This window comes from Macrobrachium nipponense, chromosome 7 (genome assembly GCF_015104395.2).
Source record: "Macrobrachium nipponense isolate FS-2020 chromosome 7, ASM1510439v2, whole genome shotgun sequence".
NCBI lineage: Eukaryota > Metazoa > Arthropoda > Malacostraca > Decapoda > Palaemonidae > Macrobrachium > Macrobrachium nipponense.
The window spans coordinates 115922511-115942931 of NC_061109.1; the positions used below are offsets into that span (position 1 = coordinate 115922511).

At 38.9% G+C, this 20421-nt stretch overlaps 1 protein-coding gene across 4 annotated transcripts in view; it reads left to right on the top strand.

The window, feature by feature from the left end:
* LOC135217190 (RNA-binding protein Pasilla-like) overlaps positions 1–20373 on the top strand; it is a 56603-nt gene extending 36230 nt beyond the window's left edge. For 3 of the 4 annotated variants that reach the window (XM_064252917.1, XM_064252916.1, XM_064252918.1), the window contains exon 6: positions 16016–18709. In XM_064252917.1, the coding sequence (XP_064108987.1) occupies positions 16016–16896 (881 nt within the window). In that variant the 3' untranslated portion in view covers positions 16897–18709. Of the gene's footprint in view, positions 1–16015; positions 18710–19289 lie in introns of those variants that run through there. The other variant, XM_064252919.1, reaches the window with a different exon arrangement.
* Positions 20374–20421: the final 48 nt, after the last annotated feature.

A 20421-nucleotide genomic window follows, 5' to 3' on the forward strand; every position in this document is an offset into this window, starting at 1 on the left:
GAGAAGAAGAGTAAATTCTTCTTCATCTTCAAGCCAGGACTGTCACATCCCTGTCAGCAACAAAGTGAAGAAGACAGTGACTGATAAACTTAACATTAACGGACGAAGTCATTTACAGGCATCTAAACGAGCGAAAGCATAGACGGTCGCTGGAATGGCGGCCGCTGCGAGATGCCACCAGTAGTGAGGACAAAGCTTTTAGCAGAGACTCCACTGCCGTTGGTGAAATCAAAGGTGAGTGGGCAGCATTCAACGAAGAACGGAGAATGTATACCAGTTTCTCTTATAAGACCTTTTAAGATAAGAAGAAAGGATGAGAAAGCTCCCATTAAAAGGTTGAATAATAAAAGAGTTGGTAAGCTCTCCTGATACACTTTTGGAAGGCGTTGTTCTCCTCGACGAGAGATCAAGGTCTACTTCCCCGACGGCCGTCGGAGATGATAGTCAAATGACCTTGAATAATATAGATAGAGATAAGAGAGGAAATTAGCTCGGCTTCGAGAGAACCTTCATCTTGGAGGTATAGACAGAGTTCTCACTCTAGATCTGCGAGTAGAGAAGAAGTTAGGCGGTCACGTTCTCCTACTGACTTTGATATCGAGCCGACGTTGGCCATCAGAAATCAAAGATGCCGCGGTCGTAGGGTCAGACGGCCATGAAGCACCCGAACGTTTATCAGAGGATAGAAGTGAACTAGCTTCTCCTGCAGCCGAACACAGTACGTTGGAACCGGAGGAAGGGGAAAACCAGGAGTTTCTGGCTTCGTATGCGGAGGCAGTTGATTTGATTTGTCAATTCAATAACCTTTCGAGGATCACGGAGGCATCTGCCAGTATACTTCCTCCGGGAATCGATATGGTATTGGGACTGAAAAGGGATACGAAGGTGTCGTATGAATTACCTTGCTCAAGTCATGCGAAGTCGGCTTTACAGCACGTCAATACATGGATTGCTGAAAGGGCTAATTCGTTAAGATCAAATAGATCATTAAAGTTTATTCCCCTGCTATTGATGAAACATAGGAAATATTATGCGACACCTATGGTTCCTTTGCTATCTAGACAAATTAACCCAGATGTGGTAAGGTTAATGCCTGGATTAACCTTGGATTACGTTAAGATGGAATGCCTGTTGATGACTTGTCAGTAGGCTGCTACTTTGGAAGCAACGGCTGCTTCTATCTTTCAGACTGCTTCTTGGTTAGACCTTTGGTCAACAGCAGTAGCAAAAATTGCATCCTCAGAAGCAACAAGAAATGTAGTGGATGAGACAATGTTTTTCAGATCGCTCCAATCAGGTTCCAAAGCAATTGCGTACTTGATGAATTTGAGTGCAATGTATGGGCTAATATCCTGTTGACGAGGAGAGATGCAGCATTGGCTAGATTAAGCCGCAGTATTGACTTGGATTCCCTGTTAGCAATGCGGAATGGGGATATCCTAGTCGCAATTGCTGTAACCAAAGGGCATACTGGAAGATGCTATAGATAGAAGAAGGATGGATACTAACGACAGATTAGTCCAGCCAGCAGTTAGGAAAACATCTGGAAGCCAGGCTAATTCTAATGAGGTAAGACATCAGCAAGTACCTCATAAGAAATCAGTGAGACATAACATCTCTAATATATCAACAAGACCCTCTTCCCCAAAGAAGTTAGCTCATTGGCCCTTTCACAATAGACCCAACAGAGGAAGGGGTATTAGGGTCAGGGGGAGAGGTTCAAGACGATAGGATGGGCACCTCTCATCACTGAGTCACACCAGTGGGGGGTTGCCTGGCAAATCACTGGAGGGTGTGGCAGGAATTTGGAGCGGAGCAGTGGGTGGTGGATGTTCTCAGAGTAGGATATTTGATTCCGTTCGAAGTGACTCCACCCCTGACAGAACAACCATTACCGCACCTCTCCTATGCTCAGGAATCTCAGAAAGCTCTTATTCTATAAGAGGAAGTGAAGATGATGATGGAGAAAGGAGCTGTAGAACAAGTATCGCTTCCATCAAAGGGGTTTTACAGCCATATTTTCCTTGTCTCCAAAGCCAACGGAGATTGGAGGACAGTGATAGATCTGTCAACATTGAATCTGTTTATAAGGAAAACCAGATTCCGAATGGAGACCCCAAAGACAGTTCTAGCAGCAGCAATCAGGGACTAGGACTTTATGCTGACAATAGACTTGAAGGATGCATACTTTCAGATCCCAGTCCATCAGTCTTCCAGGAAATTTCTCCGCTTCAGTCTTGCAGAGAAAGTTTTCCAATTCAGAGTCCTGTGCTTCGGATTGACAAAGTATCCTCAAGTTTTTACAAGAGTATCCACTCTCGTGTCGACATGGGCGCGTGCTCAGAGGATCAGGCTAATAAGATACCTAGACGACTGGCTGGTGATCGCAAAGTCCAGAGAAAAATTACTTCGGGACAGGGATACCCTTCTGCAGTTTTGTCACAGCCTAGGTATTGTGATGAATCAGAAGTCAAAGTTGAATCCAAATCAACGGCTGGTGTAAATGGGTATGATTATAGACACAGTAAAAGCCAAAGTGTTCCCAGCAGACCAGAGGGTAGAGAAATACAAACAAGTGGTGAATGCCTTTCTGGAAAAACAAACACAGCCAGCAAAACAGTGGCAAGTATTCCTGGGAATTCCAAGTTCCTTGGAGAAGCTGGTACCACACGGAAGACTACACCTTCGATCATTGCAATGGAGGATGAAGGAGTTTCGGTCGCCAACGGTAGATCACCCATATGAGCAAATTCCCTTGTTGACAGAGGTGAGGAAAGACCTACTGTAGTGGGTGCAGAACGACAATCTGACAGGGGAGTTACTCTTCAGCAACCCTCTCCGGACCTCTTGCTGTTCTCAGATGTGTCACTCGAAGGTTGGGGAGCCCACGTGGAGGAGCTGATGATTTCAGGGAAGTGGAGTTGCAAGGACAGAGAACTCCATATAAACGTGTTGGCATTAAAAGCAGCGTTTCTGGCGCTACAGGAATTCCGGGAGAGGGTGAAGAGGCAATCAGTGGTAATGATGTCATATGACACCACAGTAGTAGCTTATGTAAACAAATAAGGAGGCCTAGTATTTGCAGTTACACCTGATGACAGTAGAGAATTTAGTAGACATCAGAGCCAGATATATTCCAGCAAAAAGAAACATAGTGGCCAACAAATTGAGCCGCTGGAACCAGATCCTAGGAACGGAGTGGTCCTTGCATCAAGAAGTGGTGGACAGAATGTTCATATTATGGGAAAGGCCGAACATAGACCTATTCTCGACCAGGTACAACAAAAAATTGGAAGTGTATTGTTCAGTAGTCCCGGATGCTGAGGCAGTAGCAGAAGATGCGCTTCAACAACCATGGGGCAATCTGTACGTGTACACATTTCCTCCATTTTGCCTAATCCATCAGGTTCTGAACAAGGTAATGTGGTCTCAGAACCTCAAAATGACTCTGGTAGCCCTTTTGTGGCCGAAGGCAGAATGGTTTCCGGACCTGTTGGAACTCCTAATAGATGTGCCGAGAGAGTTACCTCCATGGAACAACCTACTGTCAACCACACATGGAGAGGTACCATCAGTCGATGCAGTCCCTATCACTTCACGGGTGGAGAATGTCAAATATCTCCTGCAAGCGAGAGGCTTTTCTCAGAAAGCAGCAGCACAGATGGCAGGAAATATCAGAAGGTCGTCGGCAGCGGTCTACCAAGGAAAATAGTCCGCATACTGTGATTGGTGTCGTAGAGGGAACTTGTCTCCACTCGGAACCACTATTCAACAGTTAGCAGATTTTGTGATATATCTCAGGACAGAAAGGCATGTCTGTATTCGCTGTAAAGGGATACAGGGCTGCTCAAGCTTAGGTCCTGCGGATGGAAGGCATGGACATTTCTTCTTCATGGGAGATGGCTATGTTAATGAAGAGTTTTGAGCAGTCCTGTTCCCCGAAGGAACTAAAAGCCCCAGATTGGAATTTGACCATGGTACTGAGTAGTCTTACAAAACCCCCATACAAGCCATTGAGACAGGCCACAGATGGAAGCTTGATCCTGAAGGCAGTCGTTCTATTGGCCCTAGACTCAACCAAAAGGGAGGGGGAGCTGCATGGTCTGTCATATGTGGGGAAGTATCCAAGAGGTTGGAAGTTTATAGTTCTTGAGTTTGTCCCAGATTCGTTGCCAAAACTTACAACCCATCAGTAGTGGATGGCAGATTTGCCTTCTATGCCTTGTCAGAGTACTAAGAGCATACTTAAGAAGAACGTGGCATCTCAGGCCGGGATGCCAAAGGCTATTTGTAAGTACAGGATGGAACAAGAAGGAAGTGTCCAGTAACACACTATCGTTTTGGCCGAGAGAAATGATCAGGAATGCATACATGACAGGAGACAGAGGGTCAAATAGCCTGTAGAGAGCTAGAGCTCATGACATCAGAGGCTTGAGTGCTTCTTTGGCATTCAAGAAAAATATGTCCCTGGAGAGGATTTTGAAAGCTGGTATTTGGCGATGCCAAAAAACTTTCACTTCCTTTTATTTAAAAGACGTTGCCCATAGATCGTTGGACACTTTTTCCTTGGGTCCAGTGGTGGCTGCCCAGCAAGTGGTGTATAGCTCATTCAGTACCCATGGTGGGTCAGTTTGTGTCTAGTCTAAGATGAAGGTATGAAAGTAGAATGAATGAGATGACTGGTCTTTCTTCTTTACTACTTTTCTAACTAATCCTTTACTTACGGGCTGTATGAAGGAGAGTACCATCATGAGCATTAACGAACTAGATGCAGGTGAGGGGGACAGCCATACTGTAAAAATAATCTAGTGTAGGATACTTTTCAGTAGCAACAAACTCCTCTCAATAATAGGAAGAGAGTGGGGTGATAGTAGATCCAGATACAAGGGACAGGAGTGCTTTATGAGAACGGATAGCTCTCCACCTTCCGTAATGCAATAAACCATGGCATTGTATGAAACATCCAGAGAGGGAAACCAGTAGACTCTCATATATCTTTGGTTCAAAGGTTAATAGTCCATTGTCTTAGATACATCTACTACAGTAGTACCTCGAGATACGAAATTAATCGGTTCCGAGACGCCTTTCGTATCATGAGGTTTTCGTATCTTGGACCACATTTTACATGTAAAATGGCTAATCCGTTCCAAGCCCTCCAAAAACACCCCAGTAAATTTCATAATAAAAGCTAAATTGACCTATAAACAATGAAATACTACAACAATTTGGACCATTCAATACCTAAATTAATAAAAAAAAATGCAAAATATAACCTGTAAATAAAGTTTATATTAGTGTACATGGTAACAAGAAATATACTGTACGTAAAATGTGGAAGCTTACCTTTCGAGTGAGGCTACGTACATACGTAACTATCCAAGGAAGATTGCTTCTGCCTACTTCACAATGTTCCTGTGTGAGCTTTTTTCTTTTTTGGGGGGTGTCTTCTACAAATGATTGCACTTTATGAAAAGCGGCTTTAATTTCTGCCGTTTTTTTTTCTATTGTACATATGTACGTACGTACACTTTAAAAAACATATACGTACACAATTCCTGTGTGAGCCTTTTCGGGGGGTCTTCTACAAATGATTGCACTTTATGAAAAGCAGCTTTAATTTCTGGTGTTTTTTTTTTTTTTTTTTTTTTTTTTTTTTTTTTTTTTTTTTTTTTTTTTTTATTTATTATTATATTATTCTTATTATTATTATTATTATTATTATTTTATTATTATTATTATTATTATTATTATTATTATTATACAGAATTTCAACTTTCTGTTCTTTCTTTGCACCTCATATGACTGTTGGCCCTGGTGCCCATCAAAACCCTGTTCAACCAAATGCTCTCTCTGCAACAGATTGGGGTACTGAATGTTCGGCTGCTGACCCTCAACATAAACTGAAGTGCCTTGATTATACGTACTGGTATGCATGTTGTAAATGATTGGTCTACACCCTCTGTTTAGCAGGGAGTGGATATTCTACCAACCTTGCAAAGTTTCCAGTTATCCCATGAGAGAGACATTGATCACTTATCCCATGTGAGAGATCTTGGTCACTTTTTTTTTTTTTAAATAACGTACACATTGACGATCCCGAAAACGAATACCGCGTGCGTACTATAACAATGCTGGTACCGAGTGGCCAAAGCACGCCACCACGTATACATAGTAGATGCATGATGGGAGGGACGCTGGCCAATAGGAGAGAAGGATTTTATGGCCGCGACTAGCATCTAGAACCAATGGGAGAGCAGGAGGATGGTGGCGAGTCTACTAGTACTAAGATGGCGGCGCGCGGCGCGATTTTCAAAATTGTTATCCGGGCGAATCTCGGACTTTCAGAAACCTTTCGTATCTTGAAAACTTTTCGTATGTAGAGCCGTTAAATTTTTCGTATTGGCTTTCGTAACTTGGATTTTTCATAAGTTGAGCCTTTCGTATCTCAAGGTACTACTGTATATGGAAATGGATAAAGGTGGCAAACTTCCAGTTGAGAGACTCAACTCTCACCAATAAGTAAGTCTATCCTAATGTTAAGACCGAAGGTTTGTTTCGTATATGAACAGATGACAAATTTTTAACCAATTTGTATTTTTCATACCTAACAAACCTGAGGTCTTAACAGATAAGGTCAACCTCTAACCACCCCTCTAACAGTCTAAACTGGGTTGGAAGAGTAACTGATGGACCACGGGACGCCAAGGGCATTCTGGGAACTACAATACCCCGTGACCTGGTATATATGCCAATAGTCCCTGGATCTCACAAATTTTGTTATTAATTCTACTGGTTTCCAGTTTGGTGCTAGTATTATCCTAAGGTTAAGACCTCAGGTTTGTTAGTTATGAAAAATACAAATTGGTTAAAAATTTGTCATTTTTTAACGGCAGCTTGAATTCAAAATTCGCGGGTAACACTTCAAACTGTAGGTGACAGTTCGCCCACTAGCAAGAGAATAGGAACAACTGTATGCAGAAAGATTACCTTGTTCCTGCTGTGGTCTGATAAACACTGATGATGGCAATGGTTTGTTCATTATTTTCCAGTTATTTAATTGGATTTCAGTGGTGTGCATTCCCACTAGAACGCATATTTAGTAACCATCAATGTAATCTCATGATGAGTGTTTTCTTAATTTTGTAAGTGTTGAGTTGATTCATCAGCTAATCTTGTTTACTCTTACAAGCCGATGAAAATAGTTTGGCCCTAAAGTAATAAGAGGACGAAAGTAGTTTTGCCATAAAGTAATTCTCGTTTATTACGCCATTCCTATAGGCTAGATTTTGCATAATGTGTTTTATTTACTGGGTTTCATTAATTGTAACCCTCGTTAAGTAGTTATGTTTTTATTTTAAATTCTCGAATGGTGTGTTTTCCAAGTATAAATACTCACAAACTGTCTTTTGAATGTTTTGTCATTCTTTTAGGCTAACAGATAAGCAACTTGACTTGCAAGTTGCTGGTATGTTTTTGCCTTGAAAAGTAATCTTGTATATTACGTTAGGACCAGCTTTTACATCAGCGTTGTTTACAGGGCATCGGCGATGCACTAGACATCATTGGATTATTGCCTGAAAAGTAATTTGTTGCTTGTTCCTCTTTCATAGGCCTCTTGTGGGCTGACAGTATGATGTGGTCCTCAAAAAAGAATTTTTGTATCTTGTACCTTTCCTTTAGGCAAAAATATTTTACATTGAAGATGTTAACAGATGGTAGGCAATTTACTAGATGTCATTAAACAATTGCCTCAACAGTAATTCATCAATGAATATAGGCTTAGTGTGAGCCATCAATATAGTTATGCCCTAAAAACAGAATTCTTGTATCTTATGTCAGTCCTTTAGGCCAAATTATTACATCGATGATGTTTACAGGCCGTAGACTATTAGTAAAGGGGTGTACACCTAGGAGACCACTTTAGATGTATGGAGAGAGAATCCTCATATATCAATGTCTTCGAAACTTGATATGTCACTCTGTTGTGTTGTTGAGCAACAACATAACTGAAGGTAATGCAGATACATAAGTGGGTTGTTTGCCAGACTGTCGAGCTGTCAGCCAAGTACAATCTGGGCAGGAGGTATGTTTTGGCAAATCAGTTCAGCTACCAGGGTTAAGTAGTAGTGATGAGTCCATATATCCTTGCATGGCAGGAAAGCTTTTCTATATCTAGAACATCATTCATTGACCTATTTACTAGTATACTCAGTAAGCACCTCCCCCATTCCAGACCCCAGGGCTGTTCTAATGGTGCATATATTTCTAAAACGTGAATCATTGACTTATTCACTATACCATCCATACCCACAGAATGACCCTAGTGAAAACTCTCAGTGTTTTCCCTGTTCCAGACCCCTGAGCAAAGTTTGACTGTCTAAGCTATCCCACCAGTCTGAGTCACCCTGTGACAAATCATTGTAGGTTAAATGACCCCAATAGCCCAAGCAGAGTGATATCGTGATCTGCCAGCTTTTCTGTTGGAGGTGTCCAAAGAGCCTGGCCCAGTCATCTTGTTGGCCACAAGTACAAAGGAACCACTAGTCAGTGCAGACCCTCAAACTTTACAGTTGGAGGTTACCCAGCAGTTCCTTTGAGATCTCTCTCTCTCTCTCTCTCTCAAGACTACATGGGAAATATCTGGTTGCCTCAGGAGGTCTGTTAAGTGTAATGGGGAAAGTTAGCTATCTTCTGTGCTTAGTGTCGTAGATTGGGACTCAACTTTGTCCGAGCTATGTTCAGCAGATTGAGGACTTCTTGTCTACCTTCTTCTAGACAGTGCTCCAGTAGTGTTTCTGCCTTACCCTCCAAGATCCCCAGAAAACCCTGGCCCTCTCAGCAGAGGTGAGGAGGAATTTGGAGATCAACACTGGTTTTTAAAGTCGCCTATTCTTGGTATAGAAGGCAACTGTAAGCTGGAGACTGGTCAACAATTTCTTCCCACTGTGAGCTTGTTCTTCAGACTTGAATCAATATGGAAACAGGCCAGGCTATGTTGGATTCCATCAGAGAGGGTTAGTTGTTGAAGAGTGGCGACAGCCCCTCTTGTTCACACAGGTATTTTGTGTCGACTTGGATTTGCAGAGTATATACTTGCTGCTTTATGTGGATGATAGGCTACCTCTGGCATCCTAAGAGGCATAGAGAGATCACCCACTCATATTTTGCTATGCTGTGGGGGTTGTGCTCATAGACACAGCGGCAGTAAGTCTTTCCTTCAGACTCCTGTGCCAGCAGGCTCGGAATTTTCAGCACAATTCCTGTCGTGACAAAAGCAAACAGCATGGTTACCTTTCATCCTGAAGAAGCTCATCCCTCAAGGGCAACTGAAGTAACATTGGTTGGCCTCAAGCAATCTTCCCTCCTAACTTGTGCCCTTACGTGGTGACGTCAGGGAAGATCCTGCTTGGCAGTGACTGGGTGACAAGAACCTCCTTGTTGGAATTCTACTTCCTTGAACTGTGTGCACCTGGAAATGCCTCTGCTGATGGATGCATCAAAGGAATGACGGAGTGCACTACACCAGAGTGTTAGTATGCTTCAGGTGTAGGGATGGAGAATGAGCCTAGTCTGTACATTGTTTTGGAAATGCAAGCATCACTGCTAACCCTATAAGCATTTCAGGTGTGTGATAGGTAACTCCTTGGTGCTGATGTATGACAATATGATTGCTGGTGTACATTGTAAATCAACAAGCAGGGAGGGAGATTGTTCTGTCCTCATCTGTCAGTTACCCCAAGGGCAATTGGGAAGTTTACACCATCATCTCATTCAGTGTGATCGGTGTCATTGCCTGAGCATTAACTGCACCAGGAGTCACAAATACCTTGGTAGCACTTTGTATACCCTGCAAAAGTGGTTTCATAGAATGGGTTTCACAATGTTTGGGGCTTCTGTTCTGCTGATTGCATACTTCCTTGTCTACCTTCATCAAGACAGGTTCCTCTCAGTCTCCATGGTGAAAGGCTATTGCTCAGCCCTGAGCCAGGTCTTCAAATTGAACGGCATAGATCTCTAAGCTTTGGTTACAAGGAACGTCAAAAAGTGTTTTCCTTCTCAAGAAACCTGGGAGAGGTCGTTGACAGGATTTCTCTCTCCAGACTGCGTTTTGCCAGCTTTTGCCTTGGAAAAGCTTATTTGCAAGTTTCATGGCATATCTTCACTTGTCTGGTACTTGTAGGGTGGGACATCTCTCGTTCTAGTATGTTCTTAGGTTTGTTGTGAAAACCGAGAACCTATCAGTTCCAGATGAGAGAGATGTGAGAGGTTTATAATTTCAGGGTTCCCTTTGTCTGGGACTTTGGTTAGCCCCGGGGTAGCCCAGAGGTAATAAGAATGGGGGTTGAACAGGTAAGATGAATGGCTTCTCATACTACAAATTGTAAAATTATCAAAGCAAATCAGAGAAAATATTATCACCAAATGATGCATGAATTCGTAACTCGCCGACGTAAATTTTTTTTTTTTTTTTTTTTTTTTTTTTTCCAAAAAATTCACCATAAAACTAAATACTGTGCTAGAGACTTCCCATTTGTTGCAAAATGAAGATAATTGATTGAATATTACAAGACTGTAAGTGTTTTAGCTTGCAATTGCAGTTTTCGACCATATCGGTCAAGTTAAAGTTGACCAAAGGTCGAATTTTTACTATTTATCGTGATTTATATGAAAATATTTCAAAACATTAAAGCTACATCCATGACTTATTTTTTGTTGTATTCTACATGAAATTGCGCATATTTTCATATAAAACTTTATGTAACAGCTAATATAAAATGGTACAAATATTACGACAATCTGATGAAAGAATTTAAAGTGTTTTCCAAAAATTCACTATAAATTGAAATATTGTGCCAGAGACTTCCAAGTTGTTGCAAAATAAAGGTAAATGATGAATATTACTAAAATGTAAGAGATAGCTTAGAATGTGTTTTTCGACCATTTCGGTCGAGCCAAAATTGAAACAAAGGTTGGAATTTTGGCACATCGTGGTTTATATGAAAATATTTCAAAACTGAGAAAAGCTACAACCAGGATTGTTTTGTTGTTGTAAACATTACGACAAACTGACAAAAACATTTCTGAGATGTTCGGCAGTTACCGTGCTCGGACATAAGGAAAAAGTATTTTTCAAAAATTCACCATAAATCGAAATATTGTGCTAGAGTTTTCTAATTTTTGCAAAATGAAGGTAAATAATAGAATGACTAGATGTAAGAGTTTTAGCTTACAATTGCGTTTTTCGACCATTTCAGTCGAAAAATATTACGACAATCTGATGAAAGAATTAAAGTGTTTTCCAAAAATTCACTATAATTGAAATATTGTGCCAGAGACTTCCAAGTTGTTGCAAAATAAAGGTAAATGATTGAATATTACTAAAATGTAAGAGTTATAGCTTAGAATTGTGTTTTTCGACCATTTCGGTCGAGCCAAAATTGAACAAAGGTTGGAATTTTGGCACATCGTGGTTTATATGAAAATATTTCAAAACTGAGAAAAGCTACAACCATGGATTGTTTTGTGTTGCAAACATTACGACAAAACTGACAAAAACATTTCTGAGATGTTCGGCACGTTACCAGTGCTCGGACATAAGGAAAAAGTATTTTTCAAAAATTCACCATAAATCGAAATATTGTGCTAGAGTTTTCTCAATTTTTGCAAAATGAAGGTAAATAATAGAATATTACTAGAATGTAAGAGTTTTAGCTACCAATTGCGCTTTTTTCGACCATTTCAGTCGAGTCAAAGTTGACCGAAGGTTGAGATTTTGGCACTTTTCGTGATTTATATGAAAGTATTTCAAAACTGATAAAAGCTACAACCATGAATAGTTTTTTGTTGTATTCTACATGAAATTGCGCACATTTTCATATATAAAACTTATGTAACGGCTAATATAAAATGGTGCAAACATTACGACAAACTGACAAAAATATTTCTGAGATTTTCGGCAGAGTTACCGTGCGCGACATAAGGAAAAAGTATTGTTCAAAAATTCACCATAAATCAAAATATTGTGCTAGAGTTCCAATTTTTTTGCAAAATGAAGTTAAATGATTGAATATTACTAGAATGTAAGAGTTTTAGCTTACAATTGCGTTTTCAACCATTTCGGTCGAGTCAAAATTGACCGAAGGTTGAAATTTTGGCACTTTTCGTGATTTATATGTAAGTATTTCAAAACTGATAAAAGCTACAACCATGGATTGTTTTTTTGTTGTATTCTACATATATAAAACTTTATGTAATGGCTAATATACAAAGGCTGATGCGAGAAGGAGGCATTTCGCGCATGCGCACCTGGGTCACGCTGGTAAACAAAACAGCAGCTTGATCGTGAACTCCCAGCATCCCCAAAGGCGCGTGATTCAAAAGTTTTCGCCTAGTAGGCCTATACTATTTTTCCGCGAATTTTAAAAAAACTTTTTCGTCGACGTACCATACGTCCAATTTTCATACGACAGACAATTTTAACCCTCTTACGCCAATTAGACGTATTAAACGTTGAGATAAATTGTCTTCCGGGTGCCGATTGGACGTATTAAACGTCAACATAAAAAAGTTTTTTAAAAATTCACGGAAAAATACTTATAGGCCTACCAGGCAAAAACTTTTGAATCACGCGCCTTGGGGGATGCTGGGAGCTCACAGATCAAGGCGTTGTTTTGTTTACAATCGTTACGCAGGCGCGCAAGCGCGAATTTCTTTCTTATCGCACTAAAAAGTATCGATGACACATCTCAGAAATTATTTCGTCACTTTGACATTATTTTTGCACCATTTTAAATTAGCCGTTACATGGAGTATTATAGACATATGAAAATGTGCACAATTTCATGTAGAATACAACAAAAAAATACTCATGATTGTAGCTTTTATCAGTTTTGAAATATTTTCATATAAATAACGATACGTGCCAAAATTTCAACCTTCGGTCAACTTTGACTCTACCGAAATGGTCAAAAAACGCAATTGTAAACTAAAACACCTGTATTCTAGTAATATTCAATCATTTACCTTCATTTTGCAACAAATTGGACGTCTCTAGCACAATATTTCGATTTATGGTGAATTTATGAAAAAACTTTTTCCTTACGTGAGCGCGGTAACTCTTCCGATAAATTTTTTCGTGCGATTGTGGTAATGTTTGCACCATTTTAAATTAGCCGTTACATAAAGTTTGATATATGGAAATGTGTGCAATTTCATGCACAATACAACTAAAAATAACCCATGGTTGTAGCTTTTATCAGTTTTGAAATATTTTCATATAAATAACGTTAAGTGCAAAAATTTCAACCTTCGGTCAACTTTGACTCTACCGAAATGGTAAAAAACGCAATTGTAAGCTAAAACTCTTATATTCAAGTAATATTCAATCATTTACCTTCATTTTGCAACAAATTCGAAGTCTCTAGCACAATATTTTGATTTATGGTGAATTTATGAAAAAAAAAATTTTTTCCTCACATCCGCGCGGTAACTCTTCCGAAAAAAATCAAGACATATTTTCGTGCGATTGTCGTAATGTTTGCACCATTTTAAATTAGCCGTTACATCAGGTTTTATGTATGAAAATGTGCGCAATTTTATGTAGAATACAACAAAAAATGATTGAAGGTTGTAGCTTTTCTCATTTTCGAAATATTTGCATATAAATCACGATGAATAGAAAAAAACCACGTTCGGTAAACTTTGACTCTACCGAAATAGTCGAAAAACGCAATTGTAAGCTAAAACTCTTACAGTCTAGTAATATTCAGTCATTTATCTTCATTTTGAAATAAATTTGAAGTCTTGAGCACAATATTTAGATATAGGGTGAATTTAAAAAAAAACTTTCCTTCCCTCCGCGCGCGAATTCTCCGCCGCAAATCTCCGAAATGCATACGTCGCATTTTTGTTATATTTGCTCCGTTTCATATTAGGGGTTTCATAGAGTTTTATATATGAAAATGTGCACAATTTCATGTAGAATACAACAAAAAATAATTGAAGGTTGTAGCTTTTCTCATTTTCGAAATATTTGCATATAAATCACGATGAATAGAAAAAAACCACGTTCGGTCAACTTTGACTCTACCGAAATAGTCGAAAAACGCAATTGTAAGCTAAAACTCTTACAGTCTAGTAATATTCAGTCATTTATCTTCATTTTGAAATAAATTTGAAGTCTCGAGCACAATATTTAGATATAGGGTGAATTTAAAAAAAACTTTCCTTCCCTCCGCGTGCGAATTCTCCGCCGCAAATCTCCGAAATGCATACGTTGCATTCTTGTTATATTTGCTCCGTTTCATATTAGGGGTTTCATAGAGTTTTATATATGAAAATGTGCACAATTTCATGTAGAATACAACAAAAAATAATTGAAGGTTGTAGCTTTTCTCATTTTTGAAATATTTGCATATAAAAAAAATATTTTAAAAACTCTACATTCGGTCAACTTCATCTCGTCCGAAATGTCAAAAAATGCAATTTTAAGCTAAAACTCTTACAGTATAGTAATATTCAATCATTTATCTTCATTTTAAAACAAATTGGAAGTCTCTAGAACAATATTTAGATTTATGGTGAATTTTTGAAAAAAAAAAAAAAAAATTTTACGTCCTCTCGTTATCATGCATCATTTTGTGATAATATTTTCTCTGTGTTGTTTTGACCGTTTTACAATTTGTTATATACCAAAATAATTGCAATTTAGTGTACAAAACAACAACAAAAAAATTAACTCGTTAGCTTTAACCGTTTTGCTCACAGCACGATTTGAATACAATTATATATGAAATTTTGTTTTCGCGCTATCATATATCGCATTATTTATATATGATAATGATATTTTTTTTCATTTCTGATGGTTGCATAGTAAACTTCAGGATATGATAAAAAAAAAAAGGAGCCAAAAATGAACTCTTAATCTTAAAAACTAAGCGCGCTGTGATTTTTTGAAAAAAATATTTTTTCTGCTTCTGCTCTCACTCCGAGACCCCCTCGCCATACGGGAGACGATATTTATTATACCCCTTTGGCGTAAGAGGGTTAATCGACGTTTAATACATCTAGTCGGAGTTAAAGGGTTAAGCACCCGACAGACAATTTTAGTCGACGTATAATACGTCCAGTCGGAGTTTAAGGGTCAACAGGAATCAGCACTTCCCTGCTTACTATCTTGACTGGGACATAAGACATTACTAGGTGGAGAAGCAACTTGCTAGTCAGTTGAGAGACATCCCAAGGAGTAAGGCTTCTGTGTAAAAGGCAGTGGTTTATATTTCCATATGAGATAGACACTTTTTTATAGTCTATTTTTTCTAGCTATACAAAAAAAAAAGTGCTTAGAGAGGATAGGCAGTAGCCAACCCCCCTACTAACCCATGTGCCAATGATCAACAACCAATTTTAGGTTGCAGTGAGGAATGTATACTTCTATGCCTAGGAAGAATAGATTATTTAAAAATGTGAGTTTTGGCAAATACATACTGTATGACAGAATTTTAGAAATGTTTTCGAGCTAAATTGGTTGTTAATTTGACCGTTTCATTTTTTTGTGTTGCTTTTGTCTTTTAATTCTGTTCAGTAAAGTACCAATAATCAGCCTCATAAGGATGGTAAAATCAGTATCCTAACAAGAAAACAAGCTCTACAATGAGCAATAAAAAATAGTTTTTTCTGTTAAAAATTAGCTTCTTTTTTTTCACTGCACAGTAACTGGAAGTAGTGATAAAAAATTATGTGGAGACATCTAGTCAACATGAATACAAAGTACTACCTTGGAGTTATACACACAAGTTATAGAGATTTGCATTGCTTTTATATTTATATAATAGATTGTTAACATATTGGAATGCTGTTTTGTTACAATGTTTTTGTGGTACTGTTTTTATATTCTTTCATAGTTGTAAGACCTCTTACCCTACACTGATTAGGGAAGTTTTATTATTTAAACCTGTAATTGTATTTTTGTCAGATGTCACAAGTTATATGATTTCTTTTCTTTTTTTCATTTCAGTGAGTGGACTGGGGAATCTCCTTGGTGGTGGTGTTAACCTGACCTTGAACTTGAGTTCTGCATATCCAAATGGAGGTGCTGGTAATCCTGTTATCACAGGCCAGTTGTTGGAGCATGTCCGGTCTATCTTGAGATCCTCAGGTTTTGCTGATCAGTCAAATGCTGAAGTATGTAGTGCCATAAATACACTCATTAATTATGGCATCATAGGACTGGGGCTAGGTCTTGGAAGTCCATCATCTCAACAGGGAGGTCAGGGCCAGGGTCAAGGTAATATGGGAGGTAATGCCATGCTTGGTAATATTAATTCCTCTGGTAACCCAGGGGAATACCACGGTTCCTCCATGAGCAATGGGAATAATGGTCCATTTGGTCCTATAGGCACAACTGTTGCATCAGGACTAAATCTTGGACAAGGTTTAGGGGGACCAACTTCACCACAACGACAAGTGGACAGATTTAATAGCGAACCTCCTTTTGATCCCTTTCGCCGACAGTCGACCGAGATGGGGGGCAGTCTACCTTTGAACAGTAACTCCTTTGGTCTTGGCACCCCTTTAAGAAAGAGCCCATCACCAGGAGAATTGCCTCCTGGTGCCCCAGATGGCAGCAAGAAGGTGGATGTTGAAGTTGGTGAGCACATAGTTGGTGCTATCCTTGGGCCTGGAGGGAAATCACTGGTGGAGATTCAACACATCTCTGGGACAACAATTCAAATCTCCAAGAAGGGTAATTATGTACCCGGTACAAGAAACCGGGTCGTGACCATTACTGGCCTCCCCTCGGGCATTTCAACAGCGCAGTTTCTCATTGAACAGCGTATATCTGATGAGGAGGGGAAGCGGGCCCGACAAAATGCCATAATGGGGGTCATGCCTTAAAAAATAGAAAATAATAATTCATTATCCACCTCATTCCCACCATTATCTCTCACCCATAAAAATATAAATAAATTGACTTAGTATAGGGGCTTGAAACATAAGCACACCATCATTGCCTCGTTCCATTGTAGTGTTGAATGTTATTTTTTTCATTTTTTCTGTATGTGTATATGTATTTGTATACAGAATGTATACAAACATATGCCACATATATGTACGTATGTATATAAATAAATCAGTAAATAAAATCATAATTAAACATTTTAGGGATTTCAAGCTCCATAAAGTCATCCAAATTTCAGGTGCTTTTCAGCTGTTATGGGATCCTTTGCGCATGTAACTCTTAGGGGTAATTTCCCGTTATTATTGACTGTTTGCAGTGGAAACGATCTGATGTTTCTCCCAACTGACAAGCACCTTGCATTTACTAGGTCACAGCAGTTTCATTTTCTCTTCAACAATGGCCTGTGTGTTCAAAGTGTCATCTCATTCATCAGGCATTACCATTACAAATCTCTCATTTATGACCATTTAAATATCTTGAATTTCCCCAGTCACCAACTACATTTTTTGTTTTGACCTTTTTGTTATTTTAAATAGAAATATATGAGCTTTTCAGTTTATATTGTACTGTATATGACAGGGCAGTTGTGTGTAATAATTACTTGTTTACTGTTTAGATATCTTAAAAATTTATCATTATTAGCTGTTTGATGAATAGTATTCTTGATTTTTCTTTTTTATCAGCCTCATTTTTCATTGTGCAAATGTTCATTACTCAGTTTAATCCATGTGGATGTTGCCTGGGGCCACACCAGTTTTCACACAGGTTGAGGATCAGGCTCTTGCAAGATGCTGACACCCTCGCTCCCAGCGTTATTATTCGGCCATCAGTTCTTTTGGCAGACCTGCTGTGCCTAATTAACTTCATTACAAGTCTCCCTAAATGTTTTAAGAATTAACTTTTATTTATTACACTGTGTCTAGTTATCAGACAAGTCCGTGAAAAGTTTTCACATTTTATTGAAAGCAGATTAGTATTTAGCTGCTTACAATTGTGCAGCTATGTGATTACCATTAACCGTTCATATTTATAAGTTGACCTGGCTTTAGCAGATCTGACAATTGAACCGTTTCATAACCATCTTTCTGTCTTCAGTCAGAGAACATCCCACATGGCAGTTCATATCGTAAGGTATGAATTTTGGCATCTTTTAACTCATGTTGAGTTTATTAATGCTGATCCCAGGATTTCTGCCTGGACCAAGTCTACACTGGGGAGGTTCTTACTGTTTCAAGTCTTCACAGAAGTGAGAGGAAAAATGGAAAAAAATAAAGTTTGGCTTTTAGATGATGAGATATACATGAAAAAAAAAAATGATGTTTCAGGGCCCTCTTATAGTAAGAATATTGTACCTGGGTGGGTAATAGAGCATATTAAGTTTGACCTTGTAACAGTGTACAGTAAAGTTAAAACATAAGGGTGGGAAAGATCAAAGGCATCTTAGTTAGCCTTCACTAGATAACGCACCCAAGTTAATTGCTTAGTCTTGGTACTTGCAAGTCAAGTGTATTGTGTGCATGTAGGCTGATTTTTCCCTGGTACTAAAATTGAATCATATATCTATATATAAATATATATTTTTGAATTAGGTTTTCCCCAAGTGTTAAAATAAGTCAAGCAGATATTGTGGTAGATTCCAAAATTTCTACTGGACCAGGGGATAGGCAGAAACATTTCTCATGCATCTTTCATTAATAATCATAGCTCTACAAATCTTGTAAAAATTGGCAATAAATATATCCATTAGCAGCCATGACTTTTCATATCAGCCTATCAGTTTCACCGCACCAAACTGACATCCCAGCACCCTGAATGTCTAGCCAAGGGCTTATGTGACCTTCAGGGCGCAGGTAATCAATCCTTCATCCCACATTCGGAAGTTACACCTCATGACACTGGGAAGCACACCGCTAGATGACTAAGTCAGTTTGTTGCGGCTTGCTTACTTTATGATTGTCTTTTTGTGGTCATTTCTGAGAAAGAAATGTATCGATAGAAAATGACTGTTCCTTAGAGTTAGTAGAGTAAGATGTCCTCCCCCCTTGTAAGGGAGTTTTGGTGATAAGAAAAGTGACTAGAGTCATGAGGTTCCATTATACAGTTTTCAGGAAATGGCACTAGTGTGTCACTGATTTGCTTCACCAACATTTTTCTGGCAGGGGAGGGATCATTGTTCATTAGATGTAGTTTACTTTTGTTTTCTGCAGTAATTGTTTGCTTATATTGATATATGAGACATATTCACAGTTGTGCCATCCGATAACTCATTTTGCAATACCCCTCAGTAATGTTGATTGTTATTTCTTTTCTCTTCCATCTCCATAACTAGATAATGGGTGACCCCAATGTTATGAATGATGATGGTGAGTAAGCTGGTGTATTATGTGTGGAGAGCTGACAGTGCCTAGCTGTGGTGGTGGTGTCGGCGGCAGGAGTGGGGGGTGGCTCTCCACGCAGGCTCGGCACTCCCCTCCACACAGGTAGTGAATCGGTGACTACTCCCCTAAATATCCCTTCCAACTTGATATAGGCAACGCATATTAGAAGGCCTTGTTGCCGTATCCTGTGTCATGTGGAGGATTGAGGAGGATGGAGAAGTTGTGCAGCAAAGTACACTTAAAAGTTAATTTATAAAAGAGGATCAGTCATTTCAGTATAATTGGAGTATCCCCCTCTTAGTCATGTGCCTGTTTGTTGGTAATGAATGTTCTGAAGTGCCCTATGCACATAGTTCTTCTCTCAAGCATGCTAGTACTGTATTGTACGTATATTATAGAGGGCAAGGGATATAACGGAAAAATGTCTAATGTGGAATGATTACCAGGTAAGAGAAAATGTATTTAATCCAATAGAATTGAGGTTGCATGCATCATAACTGGAATACAAGTATCAGATTTTTTCTTTTCATCTTGTAAGCAAGCATTTGTTTACAAGATTGGAGCATACACATGATGGATGAGAGGTTGTGTAAATGACTGGGTGCCTTTTTAGTTAACAAAAGTGGCTGAAAAGTCACCAATGTCCATGTGGAGTAAATGGCACATCAAAAAATTGATGAAGTGTATTTATGGTAGACCACTGTGTAGAGGGACTTAAAATAAAGAATTTTGTCACGTATAATTTATCCGTAAGGTTGCGGTAATCTTGTATTCTTACAGAGAAAAAAAAATGGTGTGGGGTAGTATGCTTTAGAACTGTTGTTTTTGGAGTTATACTTGTCATTTAGATAATAAGTAATAAATTCCCTTTACTCGATTCAACTGAAGAACATTATAGAATGCTTTGGTACCAGTTTTCTTCAAGTTTCCAAGGACTCCAAAATCTGCATTTCTGCTGTGATGATTTGCTGTATTGTATTATACCTACTAGATGTTCTATACCAATTAGTTTTGAGCAGATCTAATAGTAGTATTACATATGTCAGGTATGTAGTCGGATAATGTAGTTATAGAAAAAGTTAC